At 43.5% G+C, this 23,489-nt stretch overlaps 1 protein-coding gene across 3 annotated transcripts; it reads right to left on the bottom strand.

Annotated features, from left to right (window-relative positions):
• Positions 1-238: 238 nt before the first annotated feature.
• On the bottom strand, positions 239-23,001 carry baz2a (bromodomain adjacent to zinc finger domain, 2A). 3 transcript variants are annotated; one of them, XM_038271455.1, is made up of 30 exons: positions 22,910-23,001; positions 21,729-21,846; positions 19,015-19,878; positions 16,233-18,203; positions 15,576-15,845; positions 14,762-15,130; positions 14,611-14,671; positions 13,243-13,351; positions 13,031-13,132; positions 11,954-12,176; positions 11,803-11,864; positions 11,645-11,710; positions 11,162-11,545; positions 10,830-11,084; positions 10,525-10,739; positions 9,413-9,487; positions 9,101-9,275; positions 8,967-9,029; positions 8,749-8,893; positions 8,049-8,668; positions 7,637-7,973; positions 5,385-5,540; positions 5,137-5,297; positions 4,990-5,055; positions 4,628-4,911; positions 4,418-4,553; positions 3,988-4,134; positions 3,662-3,891; positions 3,416-3,559; positions 239-1,963 (listed from the first exon to the last, which is right to left on the bottom strand). In XM_038271455.1, exons 2-30 carry the CDS (start codon positions 21,844-21,846, stop codon positions 1,807-1,809), a joined length of 7,965 nt encoding a protein of 2,654 aa, XP_038127383.1. In that variant the 5' UTR covers positions 22,910-23,001; the 3' UTR covers positions 239-1,806. The 3 variants fall into 3 exon arrangements, with proteins under 3 accessions (XP_038127383.1, XP_038127382.1, XP_038127384.1); XM_038271454.1 differs by having other exon boundaries at positions 22,798-22,990; XM_038271456.1 differs by lacking the exons at positions 239-1,963; positions 3,416-3,559; positions 3,662-3,891; ... (4 more) ...; positions 5,137-5,297; positions 5,385-5,540 and adding an exon at positions 5,602-6,711 and having other exon boundaries at positions 7,566-7,973; positions 22,798-22,991.
• Between the last annotated feature and the right edge of the window lie 488 nt (positions 23,002-23,489).

Genomic DNA, 23,489 nt, shown 5'->3' with positions numbered 1-23,489 from the left:
CCTACAAGTCACTTCTATGCTATGCGGATGTGTTTCAATCAAAAACAGGTATTAGGTTGGTAATGGAAGGTTTAAAGAAAAAAAAAAAAAAAGTATACCGTATGCATATGAGCATAAGATTAATTTTAAAGAAAAGGAAGCTGACAGCTGTTGGAATAAATGCATTGTCAAAAGCTACATCTAAATATGCATCAATAAAATTATCGTTTAGATTTTTAAAGATACAGCAGCACAACTATTCTCTACAAGATGTGTTTTTATTCAACTCACAGTACATTCTACAGATGCACACGTGTTACATTACCTTAATACAACAGAGTCCTGTAATACCTCCTCTTAAAAATGATGAATTGGTCCTAAAAATATAAAGAATCAAATTTAAAGTCACCAAAACTGTACATTATTAAAAATTCACTTAACACCACATTTGGTTGTCATGTCTTTTTTTTCTTCTTTTTTTAAACATTTTCTAAAAATAAGCACAAAACAAAACAAAAATGTTCAGTGTAAGGAGCTAGTTTAAATAAAACCTAGACTGTGGAGTCATCCTGTCATCTTGGTGGCAAACGGATCGTGCCGTGCAGCATCGTATGTTGGCCCATGTTCGGCACAGAAAAAAAAAGGAATGTAAGACACAAAAAAAAAAAGGCTGTTATCTGCCTGGTACTTCATAAATCAGCTTGTTTCCAATTCTAGTCATTAAAATAAAATTTCCATCAACTTTAGACATTTATCTGATCAAATAAGCTAAAAACAAAAAGGCCTTAAAGTTTCAGGGTTTTTTGTTAGACATGCACAAACGTTCTTAAACCCTGCAAACAACAGTAAACCTCCCCGGATCCAACCAACACGGCCTATTTACAGGAACTGGAGTGTTTCTTTTTATTTCTTTTGGTCAGAAGGATCGACTGCAACTAGCGGTACGGCTGCTCTTCATAGGCGGGAGGAGAGTCAATCTAAAAGTCTACATTGAAAACAAAAACGCCCGAGCTTCTATCTCACAACAGCAGCAGGTGAGGTTTGGGTAAAATTATTTATACAATGGTGAAAAAACGACTTGTTGTGTGCGTGCAAGACTTTTAAGTGGAGGTTATACAACATCTACTGGTGACAGTCCAACAACAGATTCCTTTAAGTTTCACTGGCCTTTTTTTTTTTCTTTTTTCATAAAATGTCTAAACATCTCTATTGGGTCGTCTGTACACATCCACTACGAGCTATTGCTATTAAATAATCCCAGCTATTGTAATCTGTATATATTTATGTATAGAATATATAATAAAAATATAGTGAGCCATTGAAAAAAATTACTCCTAGGCATAAGACCACATTACATTACATTTCCAAACAACAGGTAAGAAATGCTGAGAAGAGTCTGGATCCGTTTAGTTGTTGGGTGGTGCTGAGCAGCTCCTGGTGCCAAACAATAGGATGCAGAAATGTGGTCCTTCATGAGGGCGGTCCATCAACCTGGAGCTGGAACTGACACGCAGCTCGTCATGAGAAGTGACAGGAGGGAAGGCAACATGAGGGGCTGAGGTTAAAGTTTAGACACGCAAGGTTAAGAGTGACGGACACGTTGTCACTTGATGGGTGGGTGGGGGGGTTGTAGAAAAGATTCGACCTGTCGAGGAAACGATAACAGACAAAGAGCCAAAACCTATACATATATACCTATACATGAGATAATACATGGGGCTGGAGCAGAACTCCAGGGAGTCTTAGCGGTACTGGAGCGTGCGGCTGGAGCAGCAGAGCACCAACAGTCTACAGCGCCACCTTTAGGGAAATGATCGCAGGCTCCTGTCAGTCCTTGTTTGAGTAGAACTCCGCCCAGCGGCTCTCAAAGAAGCGTCTCATGGAGTGCCCTGCCATCCCCACCTCTGACGTGTCCTCATTGAACAACTCACAGTTGTTGAAGACCAGCTGGGCATCAGCCGCAAACTCATCGCAGCTGCAATACCTGGGAGGGAGAGGAAGAACATGGTGGGGCGGTTACACAAACACACAAAACAAATACTAATAATGATAAAAAGGGTTAAAAACGTAACATGAATCTAAATATTTGAAGAATTGATAGTCTGTCCTTCTTGATAGACTATATACTGTGCGATACATTTCTGCTTGTTTATTAGGAGCATATTATGTCAAAAACTCAGATTATGATAAGAGCCAAATAGGGCTGAAACAATTAATTGGATTAATCATGATCAATCGATTATTGAAATAATCATCAATTCATTAAGTAATCGATTAATCGTCAACTTGGATATATCGACTAAAATATAAGATATGCCTTTAGCTGAAATTAAAAAGAAAATGAAAAAGATCTCAGTCCTTTTCTTACCACCACAGAGCAGGAGTCACTTAAAGGAGGCTTTTTACCATCATTATAGAAAACTTTTTCTATAACTCAAACCATTTTTCTTTATTATGCATTATCTATTTTTCTGAGAAGTCATAAAGATACTCAAATCCCACCCCAATGAGTACATATATGTTCTCTAATTAGGGACACTTTAAAGGCACACTATGCAACATTTTTCAGTTAATTAATGTGTTCCATAACGTTTTGGACGATTGAATGAGTCATTTCAGTTTGAACAAAGGTATTCTCGGCCGCCCTGGTGGTCTGTGGGGGAAATACCGCACTTGCAATTGCAGGAGCCCTCGGCCCGCACCCACAGGCTCAGAACTCTCGCGAGAGTCTGTCTTGGCTTTACGGCGAGAAATGCTACACGCCCCCAGTTAAAAGCATGCTCGTTGCAAGCACAGTGGCGATCTTTGTGCAGTTATCATGGCGGAACCAGCGTGAAAACAGCGAAAGCCCATGTCGGAGCAGGCAAGAAAGAGGAAAAGGGCCCCGGACAGAGAGAGGAGTCGTACACGGGTGAACATCGGGCAAGCTTTTTCCGAATGGCGAGAGCTAAAATAAAAAGAAGGCTGCAAGGCTGACGCGGACCTTATGTTTCTGCTGATGCGATTGTAAGTAACATTGGAATGGTTTCTCTCTCTCTGTGTGCATGTTCATACTTTCACTGTGTTAGTCATACATTGCGTTCACCTGTCTGCTAAGCTCAAAACAACCGCACCTGGCTTGACGGAGAAACCAGGAGAACAGCTGAGCATATTTACGACAGTGCACTTTTACTTTCGCCCTCTAGGGGGAGCCTCGCTGGAAAATCAACACTGGTTGCATAGTGTACCTTTAAATTCCAATCTGTAGTTGGATTATGCAACTGAAATAAAAGAGGATTTAGTTTTAAAGCATATTTCCCAGTAATGCAATGAATGAGCTTTAGGGTTCTCCTCCATAATTGGACATTTTTTTCCCCTGTACCACGCCTTTTTCAGCAACCATAATGTAATGAATGTGTGGAAGCTAAACATCCCAGAAAAGATCATATGGTCTTACGCTCCCTGAAGCAGTCTCTCTCTCATGGTGAGGAAATCCATGGGATTCTTGATAATGCGCCGGTAGCCCGGCACCAGTCTGGGATTGACGGGTTCCAGGAAAGGCCAGGCGTCTGCGTGTGCCTCCATCTCCATTAGAATGATCCTGGTGGGAGGTGGAGGAAAATGAGGATTACATTCATCATCATATTACAGCATTAAAAATGAGGACCTTTAAAAAGTATTTCTGGACAGAACAGTAACATACTCGCAGAAGGTGAGGTCGGGTTGGTTGCGTGTCATCATGCGGCGCCTTTTACTGCTGCTTCCTTCTCCAGAGGGACGGGTGGACGACGAAGGTGCGGGGGTCTCTTTGTGCCGCGTTGCCATGCCGCCGCTACGTCTTCTTGTCGTCTCGTCCTCAGAGCTGTCCTCTTCATACCTTCTCTTCTTTACCCTGGTGCGCTTTTTGGATGAACCCTGCGACTCGCCCTCCATCTTTACAGACAACAACAAACCAAAAAGTAAAAAGCGTCATAAAACTGAAGGGAAACACAGATGTAGAAAAGGAAAGCGATTTTCCTTCCATATCACCTTAGGGACGCAGGTTGGACAGAACCAGTCCCCTTCAGGAACCTGGGTGATTTTGGGCTTCAAGCAGTACATGTGGCAGCCGCGGTCACAGCCGTCACACAGCAGCAGGCACTCATCATTGTCCCCCTTCCTACAAACCTGGCAGGTCTACAGAAATAATGCTTATATGAAAATCATCTGCAGAAATAATTCCCTCTTTGCTCTTTTAGATTTTCTAACATTAAAACCACCCACTGCAGTGCATTTGGGGAAACTGTATGAGGTTCAACCAACATAGCTTCTAAGCAGTGGCTCTGCTCCAACATTTTGAGGACGTTTTTTTTTCCACAAGTAAGCACTACTTTGTGTTAGTATAACAACTTTAAAAATATGAAGAAGGCATCGTGTAAAAGTAGAAATGAATTCTAGAGTGCGTTACGAGACTTCTTACCACTTTTGTAACAGATCTCTCCCAGGCGATGGCCTTCTCCAGCTGAAGTAAACAAAGACAGAGCTGTGGAGCACTGCGGCAGCGATCCAGAGCTTGTCTCCACGTACGGAGTCGAGAGGTGATTTCACTCTCCAGACTGAAAGAGATCAACGTTAGCTAAAAGCGCATGCATCTCAACTCTGCTGTGAGCTAAAATCCTATTCTTCCTACCTGAACACATCTAGTGAAAGCTCCTCCCCAGGTGTTGGGGTGAGGGGAGCGAGGCGCATCACCTCAGACGGGTTCCACAGCGGCTCCTTCAGGTAGCGCCTCTCGATGTTTCTCTCCAGGTTGGCAAGCCGCAGCACAGCCAGATCCACCGGGTGGGTGGCGATGCGAGGCAATCCGGACCACTCCTTCTTGGTCCGAATGATCCAGTCGTCACGAGGGTCCACGTCATGCTCGTAGTACTGTAGGTCATCCCGGGTGGAGTCTGGATCTGGGAGGGTGTAGGGCTGGAAGGAGATGAAGGAGGTGAGGAGATGAAGTGCTGTTGGGAAATTTATTCAGGGCTGAACATTTGAAAAGCTCACCTGAAATTCTGGCAAAGGTGTTTCTGTGCTGTTCTCAGCATCTGTAAGCGCACCCTGAGGAGGCGCCTTAAAGGAAAACAACCAAAATATATTAATATCTCCTACCAAAATTAACCATAAAACAGATTGTATGAGTTTTTTTCAGACCTTCAAATGTAGATCAGCAGCAACAACCCTCTGCTCCAGATCCTCAACCCACTGAAGGGCGCTAATGTCCACCTCCATTGACTTCTCCTGCACCTGCCAGGGCTGCTGCAGAGCCTCCAGCAGAGCATCTTTGACTTCACTTTTCATCTCAAATATGGGATCTATTTAGAAAGGACAAGATCATAATACACAGAAACAGGCTGGCAGGTAATTCATGGGGAAAAGCCAGACAAGGAATCTGTTCTCACCATTTAAAGGTTTAGTACACATCTCAGTTAAGCTCTCCATGTGTTTGGCTAAATGCTTATGGAGAACCTTCTCTCTGATGCCCCTTGGATGGAGAGCCTGTAAGGTGCTGTAGAGTTCCTCTGGATCCTTGATCCACCACCATCCACGGACCATTGCTGGAATGCATTTTAGAAAACACATTAACAGCTATGCTTAACAGACTAAAGAAAATACCTGGAGAGCCTGTCACCATACATTTTAAAGCCTCGCTGTAGATTCTAAATTAACAATAACGTGGGAGGAGGATTGGAAGAACCTCCTGTCTCACTTCCCTGTTAATTTTGGTTGATGCAGAGACACCAGTAGAGTGAAGGGAGAGTCCTGTGGCGTATGGATAGAAGACGTCTTATGAATAAGCACCATAAATGAACTGAACAGATAAGCGGTTTATTGCACTCAGCTGAATTGCCATTAATGATAAGAGGAGACACATCCTGTACTGAAGTACCAAATAAAAAATGGGGTTATGTGGTCATTTTTTTTGCATGTTAGTCTAAAATCACTATTTTATATAGTCTGTAACTGTAAATTTGTAATGTTTTCTTTTATGAATTCTCTACACCAAAGAATGGCAATAATCCAGGATCGAAGAGAGGAGTGAGTTTATCAGTGTATGTGGATTGAAGAAAAAAATGCAGTGGTTTTCAGATCAAGAACTTCTTAAAAGGCTTTTTTGTGGAAGTTAAAAGAGAGGTGAGGGTTGAATCAGACTGCAATCTGGACTTTGACAAGGCCATTCTAACACATGGATATGCCGTGACCTAAACCATTCTGTTCTAGCTCTGGCTGCATGTTTAGTTTCATAATCATCAGCTCCTCTCTGTACCTGTTGAAGTGAAGCTTTCCTACAGCATCACGCTGCCATCATCATGCTTCAGGGGATAAGTGTTTTTAGGATCAGGAGTAGCTGATTTATGTCAGGTGCGGTGGAGTGAGGGCATTGCTTGATACTAGTAGCTCCATGATGGAGCTGCGAAATGTCTTCTTCTAAACGCTACGACTCTGATTAAAGCAGACCAAAGAAGAACAAGATAGCCTTTGAGTGTTGATGCTAAATGAAGGAAGCAAAGGGACTCAGAAGCCAACCAGAGCTTTCTGCATTCCTTGTGGACAAGTAAATAAATGTTTACTAATACCAAGCAACCACTGCTAAACAGTAGAATTAAGGGTTGGAATGAGAGTGGATCAGGAGGAGTTAAACCTCTACCTATCTCCTTTAACTTCAAATTTAAGCACCACTTTGTGTCATTCTATCGCAAATGTGCATTACTCCTTTTAAACAGGAGACTAATGCTGCGTTCACACCGGGGGCAGCAAAAGCAGCAAAATCGCGTCTGCTGCTTCATTTTTGCTGCTTGTACCAGTGAATTCTGACGCGCGTCTGATGCAGCTTTGCTGCTCTGGCTGCGCGGTCCAAAAGTGGGTCTGACGTGCGTTGGGCGGAGCTTCACTATCCTTTCTCTGCCTTGCAGCTATATTTGCTGTGATCAGTGGGAATAAATTAGTTTTAATATGTTTTTAAGTGAGAAAATACACCTGAAAACTTCATCAGTGCAGTCAGTTCATCCAGATTACAATCCTGCCTCCCAATATTATTTCTGTCGGAGCCGCTCAGACCCCCACCTACCGGCGGTGCGCCGACAGAAGGAATCCATTCATCAGCAGCCTATGGCCGGGTCGCCTCCTCGCGGTTTACCGCGGCGGCTGGTAGGTGTTTTTCATCTAAATAATCCGATCTGCAGGCATCAGGATAATAAAAGCGAACATATTCTGCCGGCAGATGTATATATTTTAAGTTAATTGTGCGTTAATAAACTGTTTAAGAGGAGTAATCAGAGCGGTCTGTGTCATCAGCGCTGTGTCTCTCTCCCAGCCAGCTCCCAGATCAGCTTCTCTGATTGGTTGACGCGGCGCGTCGAGCAGCAAAAATTCAATTTTTCCATCTCGAGCAGCAACGCGTTTGCGGCGCGTCAGATGCCAAAACGCGCCCGACGCGCTGCTTCAGCTGCTCAGACGCGCTGCGCTTGCTGCTCGAAACGCGCCGCGGGACCTTTTGCTGCGCCTTGACGCGCGTCAACCATTGACTTTGCATGTAAACTCGCTGCTTCTGTCGCGCCAGCTGCCCCCGGTGTGAACGCAGCATAATACATTCAGTAGTGTGACATCCTTATGTTTGGTTTTTAACAAAAGAAGAAGAAAATCTCGTCCTTACATGCTGGTATGGGCTTTACCACCAGTTGTGTAAAATATTGCTGCTCCAGTTCCTGGAAGACAGCATTGGGTGGGCGGCCGCGGCGCTTTGCTGCTGCTCCACGGGGCCCCCTGCGAGCAGGACTACTGCCTCTGCTGCCCCTCCTGCGCCTCCGACCCGGCCTTCCAGGGGTGACAGGAGCAGCTGGAGGTGGAACGACAGAAGCTGGCATAGGAGGAGAGGTTGTTGGTAGAGCAGAAGAGAGCACAGGGGGAGCAGGATCTGATGGGGTGACATCCTGTGGTGCTGTCGTAGTCACAGGGTCAGCAGGAGCCAAAGTAGGCAGCAGTGGGTCATGCTGAGCAGAGGAGAGGTTATATTTATTATCAAGTGCAAACTTTAATAGAAAACTGTTTTAACTGCAGCGGCAAACCTGCATGAGTGGAGCAGCAAGTGCAGGCAGAGCACTGGGGAGCTGAGGGAGAAGCTTAGGGGGCGAGCTGGGTGAGGAGGCTGTTTGGGGCTCAGTCAGAGAGTTCTCGTCACATGGCTGCTTGGGGAGAAGATTGAACCAGTGTCCTTGTTTCTCTGCCATCTCTTTGACGCTCTCCTCTGGCCGATTTCCTTCAGGGACTTCCCCCTCTGCTGAGCAGGCGCCATTTTTCATCACATCCTGGGACTGGCTCAGCCAGCTCTTAAAGGCTGCCTGTGTGAGGTCTGACAAACCGCTGCTCGGTGACCCTGGCCCTTCCTCTCCCACAGACCTGATGCTGCTTCGACGCCGGCGGCGGATCTTGGCCGTTCGGAGGTGAAGCTCAACTTCTGGTTTGATTTTCCGGGGGCGTCCGCGGCCTCTCTGCGTACTCATGAGGGACGCAGTCCCTGGAAGGGGGTCATCTTCCAGAGAAGCTGTCTGAGAGTGGCTCGGGGTAACAGTGGAAGTTGCAGGAGGAGCAGGAGGCGGTGGAGTGGTTGGCACTGGGATCTCTTCTACTTTGGGCTCCTTTTTGAGGAATGAGACGGGAACCTCAGCAACAAAGACTTCTCCAGAGGCTACAGGACAGAAAGTTATTTAATTAACAAACAATAAAAACAAGTTAATTCCCAAAGCTACCAGTGAGCATCAGACTCACCCAGCAGCTCCTCCGGGCCCTCCACAAGAACTCCTCCAAAGTGAGGAAGGGCCAAATATCTGCGACGGTAGCGGTCCTGCCCCAACATGATGACCCGCATGGAATGAGACGACTGTAGCAGCTTTTTACGGAAAAACGCTTGACGCTGAGGAAGGAGTCAATCTGATTAACCATTACCCAAAACAAATTAAGCTATGTGGTAGCTGCAGCCATCTTACCTTTGTTAGCTTATCTATCTGCCTTTCCAGCTCAGGGATGCTGGCGGTGGTAGGGCTCTCACTCTGCAACAAGGAAAACTCTCAATATCACAATAGCTAAGCCTCAGCACTAAAAACCCAGAGCGGATACACACATCACTGAGTTTGGGTTCTTCTTTCCGTCCACGTCTGCTTCCTCTCTCCAGCATTAAACCGCTCTCCTCCAGACTGAAGTTCTCCTCTTCTGCGACTCTGGCGCTGCGCCTCCTCTCCTCAAAGCACAGGTCCTCCTCAGAGCGTCCGGTGCGTCGGGCCAGCACTGATTTCAGTCTAGTGAACAGAATCCAAACATGAAAAAATTCATTAAAAAGACTTTAATGGGATGTCCGAGGAAACAGGGAAGGGTAAAAAAAAAACGGGGTGAGGGGGAAAAAAAAAAAAAAAAAAAAAAAAAAGAGTTAACGTACTTGTTTAGTTTTCTCTCAATGATCCATTTATTCTTCCTGTACGTCGCCATGTTCTCCAATGTGTTGTCAATGTCACTAAAACATGTAAACAAAGTTAGCTGGGTTATAAAAAACAATAAGAGGAGACAGAGCTTCACAGATATATTCATCGTCTGCATCAACGTCTCTTGTTTGGCGCTCATAGCCCAATTTCATTATGTTTTGGATTTTCTCTAAACCACACAGGCTTAGCCTACAGATCATAAATAGAGCCAAAGGCTGTGGTGTTATGTGGATTATTGACATCAACACGTTCTCCATAGGGTGGAAGTCATATTAGAAGCTTAATGTTAACCAACTTGGTATGAAGCATCCATGGGATCACTGCCTGGTTAAAACATCCATTTATGTCCAGATTTCAAAAAGCTGTTAAGCTGAAGGGATGATGAACAGTTTGGAGGACTCTAAAGGAAGTCTTCAGAAAAGAACACATTATCCTACCACCACCATGCCTGACAGTATGTAATGTGTTCTCTGGTTTCAAAGCATCACGACTCCTCCAGACGTTCATATTGTCCACAAAAATGATCAACTCCAAACTTTTATCCAATGATAAAAACAATCTTTTGGAAATAATAATAAAAAAAAAATAGTTCAGCTCCTAATCAGCTGAAAACAACGTCAAAATAACTTCACCTCACCGATGGACGTGATGAAGGTGTTCTAACATCTTTTTGTGTGTAACAGGCTAGAGTGGTGCTAGTTCCTTTGTTTCTATTATTTTATTAATGCTAAAGTAATCAAATTTGTTCTGAGAGGAAAAGTTTGGGAGAAAAAAAAGGAGATATCTGAAGCAGAAGAATATCAAGCTTCTGGTTTGGCCTTCACAAAGCCCCGACCATAACCCAGACCTGATGAAAGTCGGAATTATGCTACAAAATTTTCTGACGACTACAAAAAGCATGAAGCTTCTCTTTCATTTTAAGGTTTGCTTTTAACTTTTACTAGACAAAAGAAAACCCACAATAATTTCACATCGCTTTTTTGTAAATCAGAGTGATTCAAATGAATCATTAAAGCCTTTCAATCAATTAATCATCTGAGCCTCTGTCTGGCTTCAGAGCAGGCCTGACCTCGTCACGATGTTACTGCCATTCAACTCATCCACCAGGAAACCCAGGATGGCTGCCTTGGTGTCAGGAGGCAGGATGTGAAATGTTTTGGTCCTCAGTGTGTTGCAGACTTCATTCTCGTAGCCGTGAGACTCCAAATAGATACGGAGAACTTCTGAGACTGTGCTGCGGGTCAGCTCCAAATCCACCAACTTTTCCCCAAGTATCTTCACCGACTGCAGTTTGGGATCAGAATATATTACTTAAAATTAGATTTATGTGCTTATTAGCTTATTTAAAAAGGGACTTCAGCGTAGGTAACAGACCTGATAATAAGGTGGCAGGCCTGGATCGTGAAGCACTGCCTCCATCAACTTTATGAGGAGATCCTGGACTTCTCCTTGGCTGTCACCCAGACCAAGCAGACCCTCCTGCAGTGTAGAGAGGCTGGGAATATCCTTTGTCACGTTGAGTCCGATCAGCTTCCCATAAGCATGCAGAAACTCAACCACAGCCAGACAGTGAGCGAACGCTGGTCCAGAAAGAACCAAACCGGGGATGCGGGACAACTCTGGCAGAGGCTGGAGGATGGAGAGTGTTTAGAAATCTTCAAAGACTTAGAAGAGTTCAAATAAGAAGAGCTCTGCCAAGAACTCACTTTGTGATCAGTGAGGCACATGTCCTCTGTGGGCTTTTTCAGCTCCTCTGCAATCAGCTGCTGCCTCTTACGCTCCTGCAGACGTCTCTGAGCCTGGGCTCTCCTCTCTGCCGTCCTCTTAGCTGCTAAAGCGGCCTGAGCTGCTGCCTCAGCCTCAGCCTGGGCTTTAGCCAAGGCCTTGGCTTTGCTCCGAGCACTCACCGCCCTGTTACTCTGAGCCACCTTCTCCTCAGACGGCTGCTCACTGGGAGTGACGGCGTCGACTTTTACTGACCTCCGGCGGCCGGGCTTTTTGGGTTCTGCAGACTCTATATGTGTGAGCAGCGGAGCAGCTGGATCTGATGGATCAGTGACGCCTTCCAGAATTTTGAAGTCTTGCTCCAGCTTTAAAAAATAAAAAAAAGCAGAAATGTACACGCAAAGCTGAAGTGATGCCAACAAAAACACAGGAGTCGATCATTTAGTCTTTGTTTCCTGAAGTACCTTGGCTTTCTTTTTCTCCTCCTTCATCTTCTTAATTTTTAAATCCTCCCTTCTCTTCATTCTGGCCTGAGAGAGAAGCAGAAACAGGAAGATGTGATCTCATATCAGAGAGATGAGACAGTTTAACAAGCCAACTCAAACCCGCCAGGATGACGTACCTTTCTTTTCATTTTCTTTTTGATCTTTGCTAGTTTCTCCTTCTCCTCCTCTGTGAGAGCTTCTGTAAACGATCACAGGCAGCAAACATCAGAAAGTCATGTCTGCTCTCCAGAACAATTTATGCGTTTTAGGAGCTAAACATTCTCTCACCCTTAGCCTCAAGTCGCTTCAGCAGCTTGGCATCGACTTTGCTGAGGAGGTCGACGGCGTTGAATTTGGGGGGTCTTCCTGGGCGGCGGCCCTGCCCTCCCTTTAGGCTGCTAATCTGGCGAGGTTTCTCTTTGTCAGGGTTCGGAGGTCGACCTCGCCGACCAGTGATGGCCATGATCATTGATGGAACTTCCTCATTAGCTAGAAGGATCCACTCTGAGCCCTGAATGCAAAGGGGAGGAGGTTATTTCTACTGTTAACTTCACTCTGTTTTTTACATTAGAAAAAGAACTTTTCACAGAACTCAGATTGGATGAAAGCATACCTCGGATTTTTTCCCTTTTAACTTTGCCGCTCTGACATAAATATGCTTTCATCTAAACCAGGACAGTGTTCTGAAGCTGTTAGATGTTTCTCTGCTTTAAAAATACTTCATTGAGATTTTTGCACTTTAGTAAAAGCCTGTTAAACAGCCATTAGTGGAAAACAGACTAATCTTAAGGATGCAGAACATCTCTCCTCGAGAACTTAAGTGTGAACGCTTTCACCGTAGCTCTGGATTTATGTTATAAGTCTGTTCCCTGAGCTTCAGTAGGAAACCTCTTTTCAGCCTCTAATGGCTTTTCTTCCAGCGTATCCCTAAAATTTGCTCCATGAATCTTTGCATTTACAGTGATCGCTGCTGAGGAAAAGGATCCCCACACCTTGATCCTGCCTCTGTTGGGATGAAGAGCCAACAGTGATTTTCTGTCTTAGTTTTCTTCCACACATGGCATCAACATCTAGGCTAAAAAGCTAGTTTTTGTCCAATTAGACTAAATTATCGTTCATGTGTTTGCTGCACATAACTTAAAGGAGAACTTTAAGTTTCAAGAGGACTTGTGTTCTTTTCTTCTTGCAGCTGGTCCATAAAAGAAAAGCAGCCTGTTAACAGATGATCCCCCTTAACAGTGGATCCTTGGAGCTCCTCCAGTTTTATACCACATCCTTGTTTTAAACTTATTCAGGGTTTATCTCCAAGATGCTGTTACTTCATAAAAAAGTCAAATTAAGTTAACTTGAATATGTCTGTTGTACCTCGGAGGTTTCTCTCTCTTCGTAAAAATCTCCAACAGGCATGCGTGGGCTGAAGCTGAAGTGCTCTCTGGAGACCACACCATCCGAGTGTTTCTTGAGGTACTAAAATGAACAACAGGATTGTTCAGCAAACATCAAAAGGTTAAAGAAACATCACTGTTTGAGAAAACAAAAGATGTAGATATAAGCGCAGGCACAGTTAATAAAGCCACCTTGATGATTTCTGGAAACTGCTTCATCCTCCTTCCGCAAGGAGTGTAATACCAGGTTTCCCCCTTCATGCGGTTGTCCATTTTCTTTACACGAATCTCCCTCCGCCAACTGAAAACATAAATACTTGGTTTAACCACATTCAGGAAACAGGAAGCAGCAAAACATGGTGTGAAGATGATCTGTGTTTGTCAGTGTCCACTAAATAAATCATTAATTGATGCCAAAAGCTGATTACTTTTTCAACAGTATGAATCACACGATTTAAGCCTTTGGTATTTATCCAGGGTTCCAAATAACCCCCTCTCATATTTCCATTTAGATTTCAATACAATAAAAGTTTTTGAAACAAAAAAATGCAATCAACATTTTCAAATTAAATCCAAGTTTACCTCGTTGCAGCTAAAGCAACAGGTTTACCTCCTGGATGAGATGTTGATTTAAAAGAACTCTAAAAAATATCTCCTCACATTCACGCATGCTAGGAATAAATACATCTCAGTGAAAATGGATCCTTAAAGGCTGGTTATACTCCCACAGCAATGTGTCGCAGTGAGCTTGTCGCAGATATTTTAGATTTATGCCCAATATTGAAGCGTGGTCTATGGGTGTTATTCCACAACGCTAGAGGGACAATCACGAACTATCTGTGGGTTGAGTCTAGGGGTGGGTATTGCCAAAGAAGTTACGATTCGATTCGAATCACGATTCATAGGCCACGATGCGATTCTATCATGATGCATCACGATACTTGAATTATTGCGATGCATTGCAATATTTTCTCCTCCATGTTTTGTTTTTGAATGACTCGGCGCAGTATCCCGCGGCCGGAAATGCTTGTGACACAAGGCAGCGTGTGTCAACACATCCGCAGCGACATCTACTGGACTGGAATTTGTAATACACTTGTTTTTGGCTGATGTTCGCCAACCATTCATGCAATTTTATTTATTCATTTTTTTAAATTAATAATCGATACTTGGCGTCAAGAATCGATGCAGTAGATCACGAAAATTAGAATCACGATGCATCATCATGACGATTATTTTGCACACCCCTAGTTGAGTCGGTTAAGAAGTGGGGGGAAGTTTGTGCGACAATGGATGGACATGAGGGTGAAAAAGAGCAGGGATCCAGGTGGAAAAAGGGTCCCACAATAGTGGTCATACAAACAAAACAAGCAGGTAAGGTACCAAACAGGATATACGCATAATGTAGAGCGGATGTAGATTAGACCAATTAGAGGCCTCCTGTCTGCGATCACCTACAATCATGGAGAGGTGCAACAGAGTGTCTGCAGCAGAGGCGAGGGCACATTTGCGTTTACTGCGACACACATGCAGACAACCTGAGTATAAATAAGCCTTTACCCGTGCTGCAGGGCGAACTGGACCTGCTCTTCTGTTGCAACACGTCGTCTGTTCGATTCCCCTGTTTAGAAAAGAAGAGGCAGATCAGAATCCACCAGATCATAGAGAATCATCAGATGTGTACAAGAAAAATCTGTGCTCGATTCATTACCGGCAGTAGAGCTGTCATCATCGTTTTCATCAGCACCATTGGCAGCCGTTTCTTCACCTCCTTTCTGAGAACTCGCCATGCTTCCATCTTGATCTTGTTTTCTGACCCGCTTCCTCTTCTTGGGTTTGCCCGCTGCTGTGCTAAGAGATGAAGTGTTGGCCAGAACGGCATCAATCGCCACCATTATTGGATCCACCTCCTGCGCCAGTGAGCCGCTCTCCCCCAGCATCTCTTTAACATCAACCTTGAGAGTTTTCTTCCTTCTTCTGCCCACAGCTGCTTGTTCTTTAATCCCTCCATCTTCATCAGCCTTTATCTTCTCTGCTTTGGGCGTTCGAACCCGGGGCTTTCGCAGGTTCCCCTCTGGAGCTTAACAGGGGATTTTCAAACAGGCTTTTTAAACATTTTAAAATAGCAATTTCCATGTTTTTATAGATTTCCTATTTTTTTAGATCCATATTTTATAGAATTCTTAACTTTTCTGCATGTTCTATAAATCATTAAACACAAAGCTGCTGTTGGTTAACATCTGGACAGTAAAGGATCAGCTCTGTTATTGTTAGTGAAGCAAAAAGATGTTTAAATACTTTGTTTGATCTGAATATTATTATAGATTTATTGTCAATGAATATGTGTCTATTTATGGCCTCTGTGTGACACAGACCTAAATAATCAATACATGGAACAAAAATTTATTTATTCATATATTTTTATGTCCAATTTATTTATGTCAAAAACAGTCATATCTAATATTTTCCCCAAACCTTATAAAACATATCTATCGTTCACTTTGACTAAAAAAAAGTTGGAATACCTGCAGTGTTACTCTGTATCGTCTTAGAAGCTCGAGGTCTGCGTGGTTTCCCTGGGGATTTCTGAGGATCCACAGCTTCCCCGGTCTGCTCGGATATGGGTTGGATCGGCTGTACGGCTGCGCTTTCTCCATGGCTGCTCAAGTCTACAAGGTCGTCACCATCTTTCACTGGGAGACTTGGGGTTTCTGTATCCTCTGTGTTGCTCTTATGGATGTTTCCAGCCGAGTCTGGGGCATCGTGTCCGTTTAGTTCCCAGTCTCCTTCAGAATCTGACACCAAACAACATCAAACGGTGTTAAAGGAGATTTCTTTAGCAACAGTATGTTTGGAGATACAGGGTTCTTACAGGTTTTCATGTCATATTTCCAGAGTTTTATCGGTCTTAAACCACTTTTCTTAATATAAGGATTATAATTCCCATTTAGTTCACTGAAGATGTAATGATTTACATATCTGAACACAGAAGAAAGGAGGAGAGGGGGAAGGACTACATGACAGAATGAAGGACGATTGATGGACTAATGGATGAAATGCTAAAAAAAAAACGTCCTCAAATTAGGATTTTTTTTTTTTGGATTCAAGCCAATCCAGACTAGGAAAACATATTTTGCTATATAAGACTAACGGGAAAATATATTAATGAAATTCAAAAGTACCTTGAAGAGCTGGCTGTGGGCTGTTCACGTGACCAGAGTCCACAGGTGGTTCTTCCGTCTGACTGGTGGTGTCTAAGGAAGACTCGAGAACTGAACCATCCGTAATCTGGCTGCTGTTTCTAGTCACTTCCGCCTCAGAGTTCTCCTCTTCCCTGGTCGACTCCATGGTTTCATCCCTGGAGTCCTCCGGTGAGAAGCTGCCTTCTCCAGAGCTGTCAAATGTAGCAGATTGTTCCTCCTCAGCGCAGGAGGTGTTGTCAAACTGAGAGGAGTCAAACTGAGCAGAATCACTAAAAAAGGAGGGATCATGTCCTGTATAAGAGCTTGAACAGAGTCTAGAGGGGGAGTTGTATGTTGACTTGTCATCGTAATAACAGCCAACATCGGAGTTTTCCAAGCTTTGCTCATCCGTTTGATGTAACTTCGTACTTTGGAGCTTTCCTATTGGGGTGGATGCCACAGGAGAGTCCTTTACCTCTGAGGTGATGCTGCTCTTCTCCACTCCTGTTGATGCATTTCTCTGATTTTGTTGGGAGGTTTGTAACGGTCTTTCAAGGGAATCAGTGAGAGGTTTATTTGGGCAGAGTTCTGGCCTCTTAGCTTCAACCACTGCAACATTAGATGACAAGATCTCCAAATCCACCTCGGGTGAGTTTTCCTCTGGTTTTCCAATCCTCTCATTCTCCACTGCATTCTTGTCCTCACTGGGAATGCAATGCTCTGACTTCAGAGGCGTCTGCACAGACACAGAGGGAGTAGTGGGGTTTGGAGGACGATGCTCAGCGGCAGAATTTCCAACAGCTCTAGGAGATGTACCTATCACTGGGGGCATGGACACCAAGGCGGGAGGGCTGGACAGCGGTGCAGTCCTGGAGGCTTGAGTGGTTACAAGAGGTAGGGTGAATGGGGGTTGGGCTGGAGAACCAGTTTGGGCAGTGAGAGAGGGGGCCTTCACCAATCTAGGTGGCGTTGATGCTGCAAAAGCAGCGGAAAGACTTGTGTCGACAGACGGAGGAGTGTGTCTCCGATACTGCGAAGCGGAAGTTGATTCAGAAGGTTTACTGGCGCCTGGAGGCGTTCCTGCACATGATGTTGATAAACTGGGGGCAGATATAGTAAAAGGTGGAGAGGCTGGGATCTTAGAAGGCGCTAAACTGGGAGGTGAGGAATTTGTAGGAGCGGATATCAACCTTGGCGGAGCAGGTATTTCATGCTGACCTCCAAATACATTGGTGGAAGAAGTTGGCAAGACTGGCTTGGACCCTTGAACAGTCGACATCCCTGGAGATGTAACGGATGCTGAGTGAGAGGAGACTATAGCCGGAGGGGAAATACAAGAAGCAGGAGGAGGAGACTTTGTTTCACCACCCAAAGACTCAGATGAAGACTGGGATGGATGGATTGCAGAAACACCTGCAGGTTTTGACATGCTCTCATTTGAGATTTTTGAATGTGACTGAGGCAGTGAGAAGGGGAGTCCCTGTGACGGATGCTTCAGCGTAGATGTTTCAGATGCTCGAGAAGTAGGAGACATCAGGCCTTGAACTAAAGCAGGAGGTGAAGAAATCCTAGAAGAAGCAACAGAGGATGGAGGAAATTCCACTTCCATATCACTGAAGAGAACTACAGGAGGTCCAGAGGCAGATGTTGGAGACCCAGAGGGATTAGAGACCCCCGACGATGCCGAAGCCCTCAAAAGAGATATCGTACTTCCTGGATTGGATGCTGAAGGTTGAGACGACGCAGGCTGGAGATGAGAGGAAACCACTGCATCTCTGAGTGTGGGTTTAGCATCCGGATGCAGAGCTGCTGGTTGATCTGAGTATTGACGATAATCCCTTTTAGGACTGGCGTGAGGAGTAGTGGGTTTGAGTTGGTAACTGTCCGTCTTTGGTGACCTCTGGACAACAGGCGATCTCTCATTGGCTGTATGGTTTGGATCGAGCTCCTTGACAGCTTCCCGGGAATGCCCTAATAGAGAACATTTAAAAATGATTAGTTCACTGACCTGAAAAAAGTATTCTGGGACTTCATCTCAAAATATAGGATCTTATGAATGTAGAGCATTTTCTTTACAACCCCTGATAACGATGTGCATTAAACCTGAAATAAATACGTGTTTTGTTCGATTTTTAGCTTAATCCAGCTCTAAATTCAGACAATAGTCAACTCTTTCATTTAGTAGGTAGATAAAGAGGCCCCTTGTACTGTCTTACCATCAGGTTTAAAAAGATTTTTTTTTTTAAATGGTGAGATTATGTTTTCAACATGTAATAGGCTTTTGTTCCGTCTTTAACAGAGATCAACTAAGTAACATTGTAGATAAAAATCCTTCTGCTTCTTAGTTCAAATCAAAACAGTGACACCTGCTGGTCATACATTAACATTACACCAGTGCTAAGCTGTTCAAATTAAAATACTCAAGAAAAGTTGCAACCGAGTGCCCTTCTCCACCTTAAACTTTAACAATATCTGCAAAACTGTGAGTTTCCAGTAAAAAAAAAATACCATAACCAACCGTAGCACAAAAATCCTGTATTCAGCAGAAGCCATCATGTCATTATTGGCAAGGCAGAAATAAAACCAGACGGCTACAATGACTCATGACCTGACATTAAAAGCAGGAAATGGATCTTAGATCAGGAAGGTTTGAATTGTCACTAAATAAAGACAAGATGCAGAAGTACAAACCTTTCAAAAAGAAAGATCTATTTTTAGGCAAAAACATAACAAAACATGACAAGAATACAAATGAAAGCATCGTAATTTAAAAAAGGGTCACCTTGCAGAGGAGAGGACATCCCTACTCTGCTAGTGTCGGGGCTTCGATCCCTGCCGAGGCCTTTGGGTGATCTACTGTCCTGGATTGGTGGTGACACAACTGGTGTTTGAGAAAACCCCACAGGCAGGGGACTGCTGCTGCTCCCTCTGCCTAGGCTGTGGTGCTGCGGGCTACCACGTGGTGGAGTGAAATTCTGGGCAGCTGGGGGCATCATGTGAGTCTGAGATCGTGGCTGAGAGAGCTGTGGGGAATGCTGCTGGGGAGATGGCAGAGAGGAGGGCTGGGACTGATGCTGGTAGAAGGGCATCCCGTTTGTCATCATGCTATAGTGCTGCTGCTGCTGGTGGTGATGGTGAGGCTGATGGTGGGAGAGTTGGGGTTGTTGAGATGGTTGCTGTTGTAAGGTCTGCTGCTGGTGATGTGGGGAAGGTGTAACGCCAGGCTGAGACTGACTCTGGAAGGCCCCATACATGCTGGCAGGATTATAACCCATCTGCTGGGGGCCAGGGTTACTCCGATTCCAATACTGAGTAGCGCCTGTTGGAGGAATGTTTCCTTGGCCTGTGATAGGAGACTGATGTGAGGCTTCCACCCCCCCATTCAGTTGGTACTGTCCGTGACTCTGGAAGTGATGCTGAGCCTGCGAGACACCAGACGCCGGCTGCTTCTGGTGCACCCCCTGCCCCGGCGATGTGCCCATCCCTGTGCCGTAGTGAGGTTGTCCTGCCCACAGGTAGTCGTAGCTCACGCCGCTCTGATGGTGGCCGCTCATGTGCGGATAAGGATTTGATGGGGGGTGCGAACCAGACACACTTGACCCGAGTACAGTAGTGACGCCATTCACATTCATTTCGCCATTCAGATCTGTCAGAGAGCAAAAATAAAGCTAAAAATCATGTTTCAACTGTGAAACAGGTTCCTAATTGCAAAAATATTCAATAAGAGTTTGTTTAAGAAAATGAGTGAACTGATTTATTTCAACAGAGGTTCTATATTGTACCACTAATACGTTACTTTCCAGCTAACACTGATCTTGAAGTTTCCTAAGTTCATTTGCAAAGTATTATACAAAAATCTGCTATATCAGACATTAAATAAACAAATCAGCAGTTCTTCTAAAGTGCCAGCAGTGCAGCCTATTATTCCGTGCAGGATAACAAGGCCATTGGCGCACAATTAAAAACAAGGGAGATTCTTCATAGGTTAAAACTATACAGTTACTAATATTCCCATCTAAAACATCCAAATAAATTAACCTCATAAACTCAACACTCCATTTCAGTCTCTGCAATTCTCAATAATAAAGTTGAGGTTAGAATAGAATCACACCTGGATCTACAAAGTTATGTTTGACTGACCCAGAAGGTCTGTTTACACATCAGCTGTGAACCCTGATGGTGGAGCCATATCTTTTAATATAGCCTTTTCTTTCTATATCTATCTATCTATCTATCTATCTATCTATCTATCTATCTATCTATCTATCTATCTATCTATCTATCTATATATACACATACAAAAAAAAAAATTAACTGCAATGATTAAATAATGTGCAGCACTCTAGATCAGAAACTACAACTTAGAAACAATATATTATGTTAACAGGTGCTGCACTGCATGAACGGTTAAGTCCTTTAAGTAGTAGAAACAACATTAATACACCTATCAGGCAGAACATCATTTTAGATCATTTACAAATGGAGTCCCCCCTACTCACAGTGAGTTCTAGAAGCACAAGATCTATATCCAGCCATTCAACAAAGATAGTGCTACATGGCTCTACATCTTAATTTGGCATTTGAACAATTAGATGAGTCTTTGAAATATATTACCTACTGCAAATTAAGTTGGAAAAAATGTAAAAAGCTAATTGTTGAAGTTAAAAAGTTAATAAGCCTAGTTAACAATTATATTTAGGTTTATAAACTAAAAAATGTAAGTGCCACTATCAACATTAATGCCTCTAAGGTCATGTTGTACCAAAAAAATGCATTTCTTTCACTCTCAGTGTTTTTCATGTATTTCTTATAGAAGCATTTTTGTTATTTTTCTTAAAATATTCGGGCAAGTTGGCGTTTCTTGTTATTACATTGACATTATTTTTTGCCATCAAAACATCAATATTTTTAATGTTACAAAGGTAACAAGGTCTTGTCCTGGATTCCAATAACACTATTGGCTTGAAACTTGGATTTTCAAAGTATTTCACTGAGTTCCCTAAAAAGGGTTAAAATTAATGTCTGAGATATGGGCTGATGGAAGCTGACAAAAGCCCAAATATGATGGTTCAGAAAATTGGGTGAAGAAGCTCTTTAGGGAAAAGTGTCCAAGGTGGCAACAGGTAACATGATTGGTCCAGGTATCCCATTGCGGACAAAGCAATGACACATTTGACCTAGGTTTTAATAAAAAGCTAATAAAAACTTTGCAGTTTTTTGCATAGCAGACAGCATCATTTAATGAAATACTAAAGAGCATCAAAACCAGCATTCGCTGATGGCTGCGGCCTCTATCTACAGATCTATTTGACACGATTTTAGTGGACAGAAAAATCACAACTTAAGAGTACCTAAAAATGTGCACCCGGCATATTGGTGCCAATCAAAGTAGTACAGCCTGGTTCTGGTAAAGCCAGGTTAGATTATGCAGGAAGCATCATTAGTGTATAAGGTTTTGGTACACAGAAAAAAAAAAAATAAAGACCAAATACTCACTCTTCCCCTGCTGGGGAAAACTCATGGAGGACCCGTTAGTGTAGAGAGAATCCCCTGAGGAGAGTTTCAGTCCTGAGTTGGTTGAGGTGCCATAGTTAAAATGATTATTTGAGTCCATCTGCACAAACAATTCAAGCATAAATACAAATCAACACACGGCGCAAAAATGTATGAAACTCAAAAATATTCCATTTTAGTGATGTTTGATCTAATCGTGTTAGTCCATCTGGTGTGATTTGGAACCAGCCGTTAAAATGTCGCAGCAGCAGCAGATGCCAGGCCCCAGAGAGGAATATTACGGTAAAGCTTATCATTACCGCTGCTAATACGGGTAGAAATTAAAAAATAATCATAATTAACAGTAGAAACAGAGGCAGTAAGACAAGAGAGGAGAGTGTGGGTGCGAGGGGATAAATGAACAATGTAGTGATGTTTTTAGAGAGCCTTTAACGACATCGGTCACTGTTTTACCGGTTTTCGATAGTCCTCCGGGATCTTGATTTCCTAATTCAACGAGGCCGTTGCAACAGCGAGCGCCGCGTTAGCTTAGCGCCCGTAAATGAAACAGCCACTACTTTAACCCGCTGCCACTCCGACAGCCATTCCATCTATTAATGTTGTATTAAAGCGCGAGCGGGTCCCTTCAACTTTTTCACCCCAAAATGCAGTGTTGAGAATATCAACACAGCACCCCCCAAGGTTATTTAGCTACATCATCACAAAAGAACAAAGCTAACAGATAAAGCTAACTAATAGCATCCTTATCCGGAGTAAGTAGGCTGCAACGTTAGCAGGTACCCCAACCACGCTGGTCTATCCCGAGGCGAATGCAGACAAGATTCAAGCCGGTTTGTTAAAAATATACACATGTAAACGACGAACTCACAAAAAAGGGGGACTCTCGGATTAATTAACGTAAGCGTACTGCCTTTTAATGACGGGCTAACGTTAGCTAGCAGCCAGATGAAGTTACATTGTTTACGCACACAGACAATTTGTGCACAGCATCATCCACCTACACCGCCACCATCCAAAGTTTCACCGATATCCCAGTGAAAAAAAGGCCAACCTTTTCTCTCCTTGGGTTCCGAAGCGCAGACGGCTCTAAACCCCCCTCCAGTTAACGTGTCCGCGTAAGTGAAGATGACACAGCGATAAATTATAAACAACTATTCCCTAACCTTTGGGTTTTAAATTAGCAAACATGGCTGTTGAGGTCCGGTGCAGCCATGATCACAGAACGGAGTGAGGCTGGAGTGCGTTCAAGTCCCGACAATGGGGCGCGCGCACATCCGGTTCAAGTTTTCTAACAAAGTTCAAAACGCTTTTGTACACAGAGAGCAGGGAAATAAAGCGGAAAAAAACAGAGACAAATATATTTAAATAAAAGCAAGCAATTATATTGCTTTATTAAAAAAAAAAAATCTGCTTTAGCCAAAAATAATATAAATGCATATTAACCGGGAAAATTATTATTTCTACCTACTAAGCATCAACATGTATTGGTGGGTCATTCATTTCATCCAAATTAAAGGTTATAGAATGCTCAAAGTACTTGCAGTTCAAAAGAAAAGTTTAATATTTATGTTTTTTTTAAACATCAAATCAAGCCACTTTTATTTTAATGTGTAGAAACAGGAAGCTGCATCATTGCATCTTTTCACAATTTTGTCTTAAGTGGCAATCTGTGAGGAAATCGGGCCTAAAGAGGAAGTATGCTAATATCATTTTCTAGGCCTTAAAATTCCCCGTGCCATCTGG

The sequence above is a fragment of the Cyprinodon tularosa genome, unplaced genomic scaffold (genome assembly GCF_016077235.1).
Source record: "Cyprinodon tularosa strain WSP-4 unplaced genomic scaffold, ASM1607723v1 ctg8, whole genome shotgun sequence".
Classification (NCBI taxonomy): domain Eukaryota; kingdom Metazoa; phylum Chordata; class Actinopteri; order Cyprinodontiformes; family Cyprinodontidae; genus Cyprinodon; species Cyprinodon tularosa.
This window is presented reverse-complemented; position numbering and strand designations above follow the sequence as displayed.

Excerpts from the sequence above, each read along its gene's own strand:
- baz2a (XM_038271455.1), bottom strand. The coding sequence starts at position 21,846 with ATGGACTCAAATAATCATTTTAACTATGGCACCTCAACCAACTCAGGA. Across the intron at positions 11,711-11,802 it reads AAAAGAAAATGAAAAGAAAG|GCCAGAATGAAGAGAAGGGA; the intron begins GTACGTCATCCT and ends CTTCTCTCTCAG. Across the intron at positions 5,056-5,136 it reads CTGCTGATCTACATTTGAAG|GCGCCTCCTCAGGGTGCGCT; the intron begins GTCTGAAAAAAA and ends TTTTCCTTTAAG.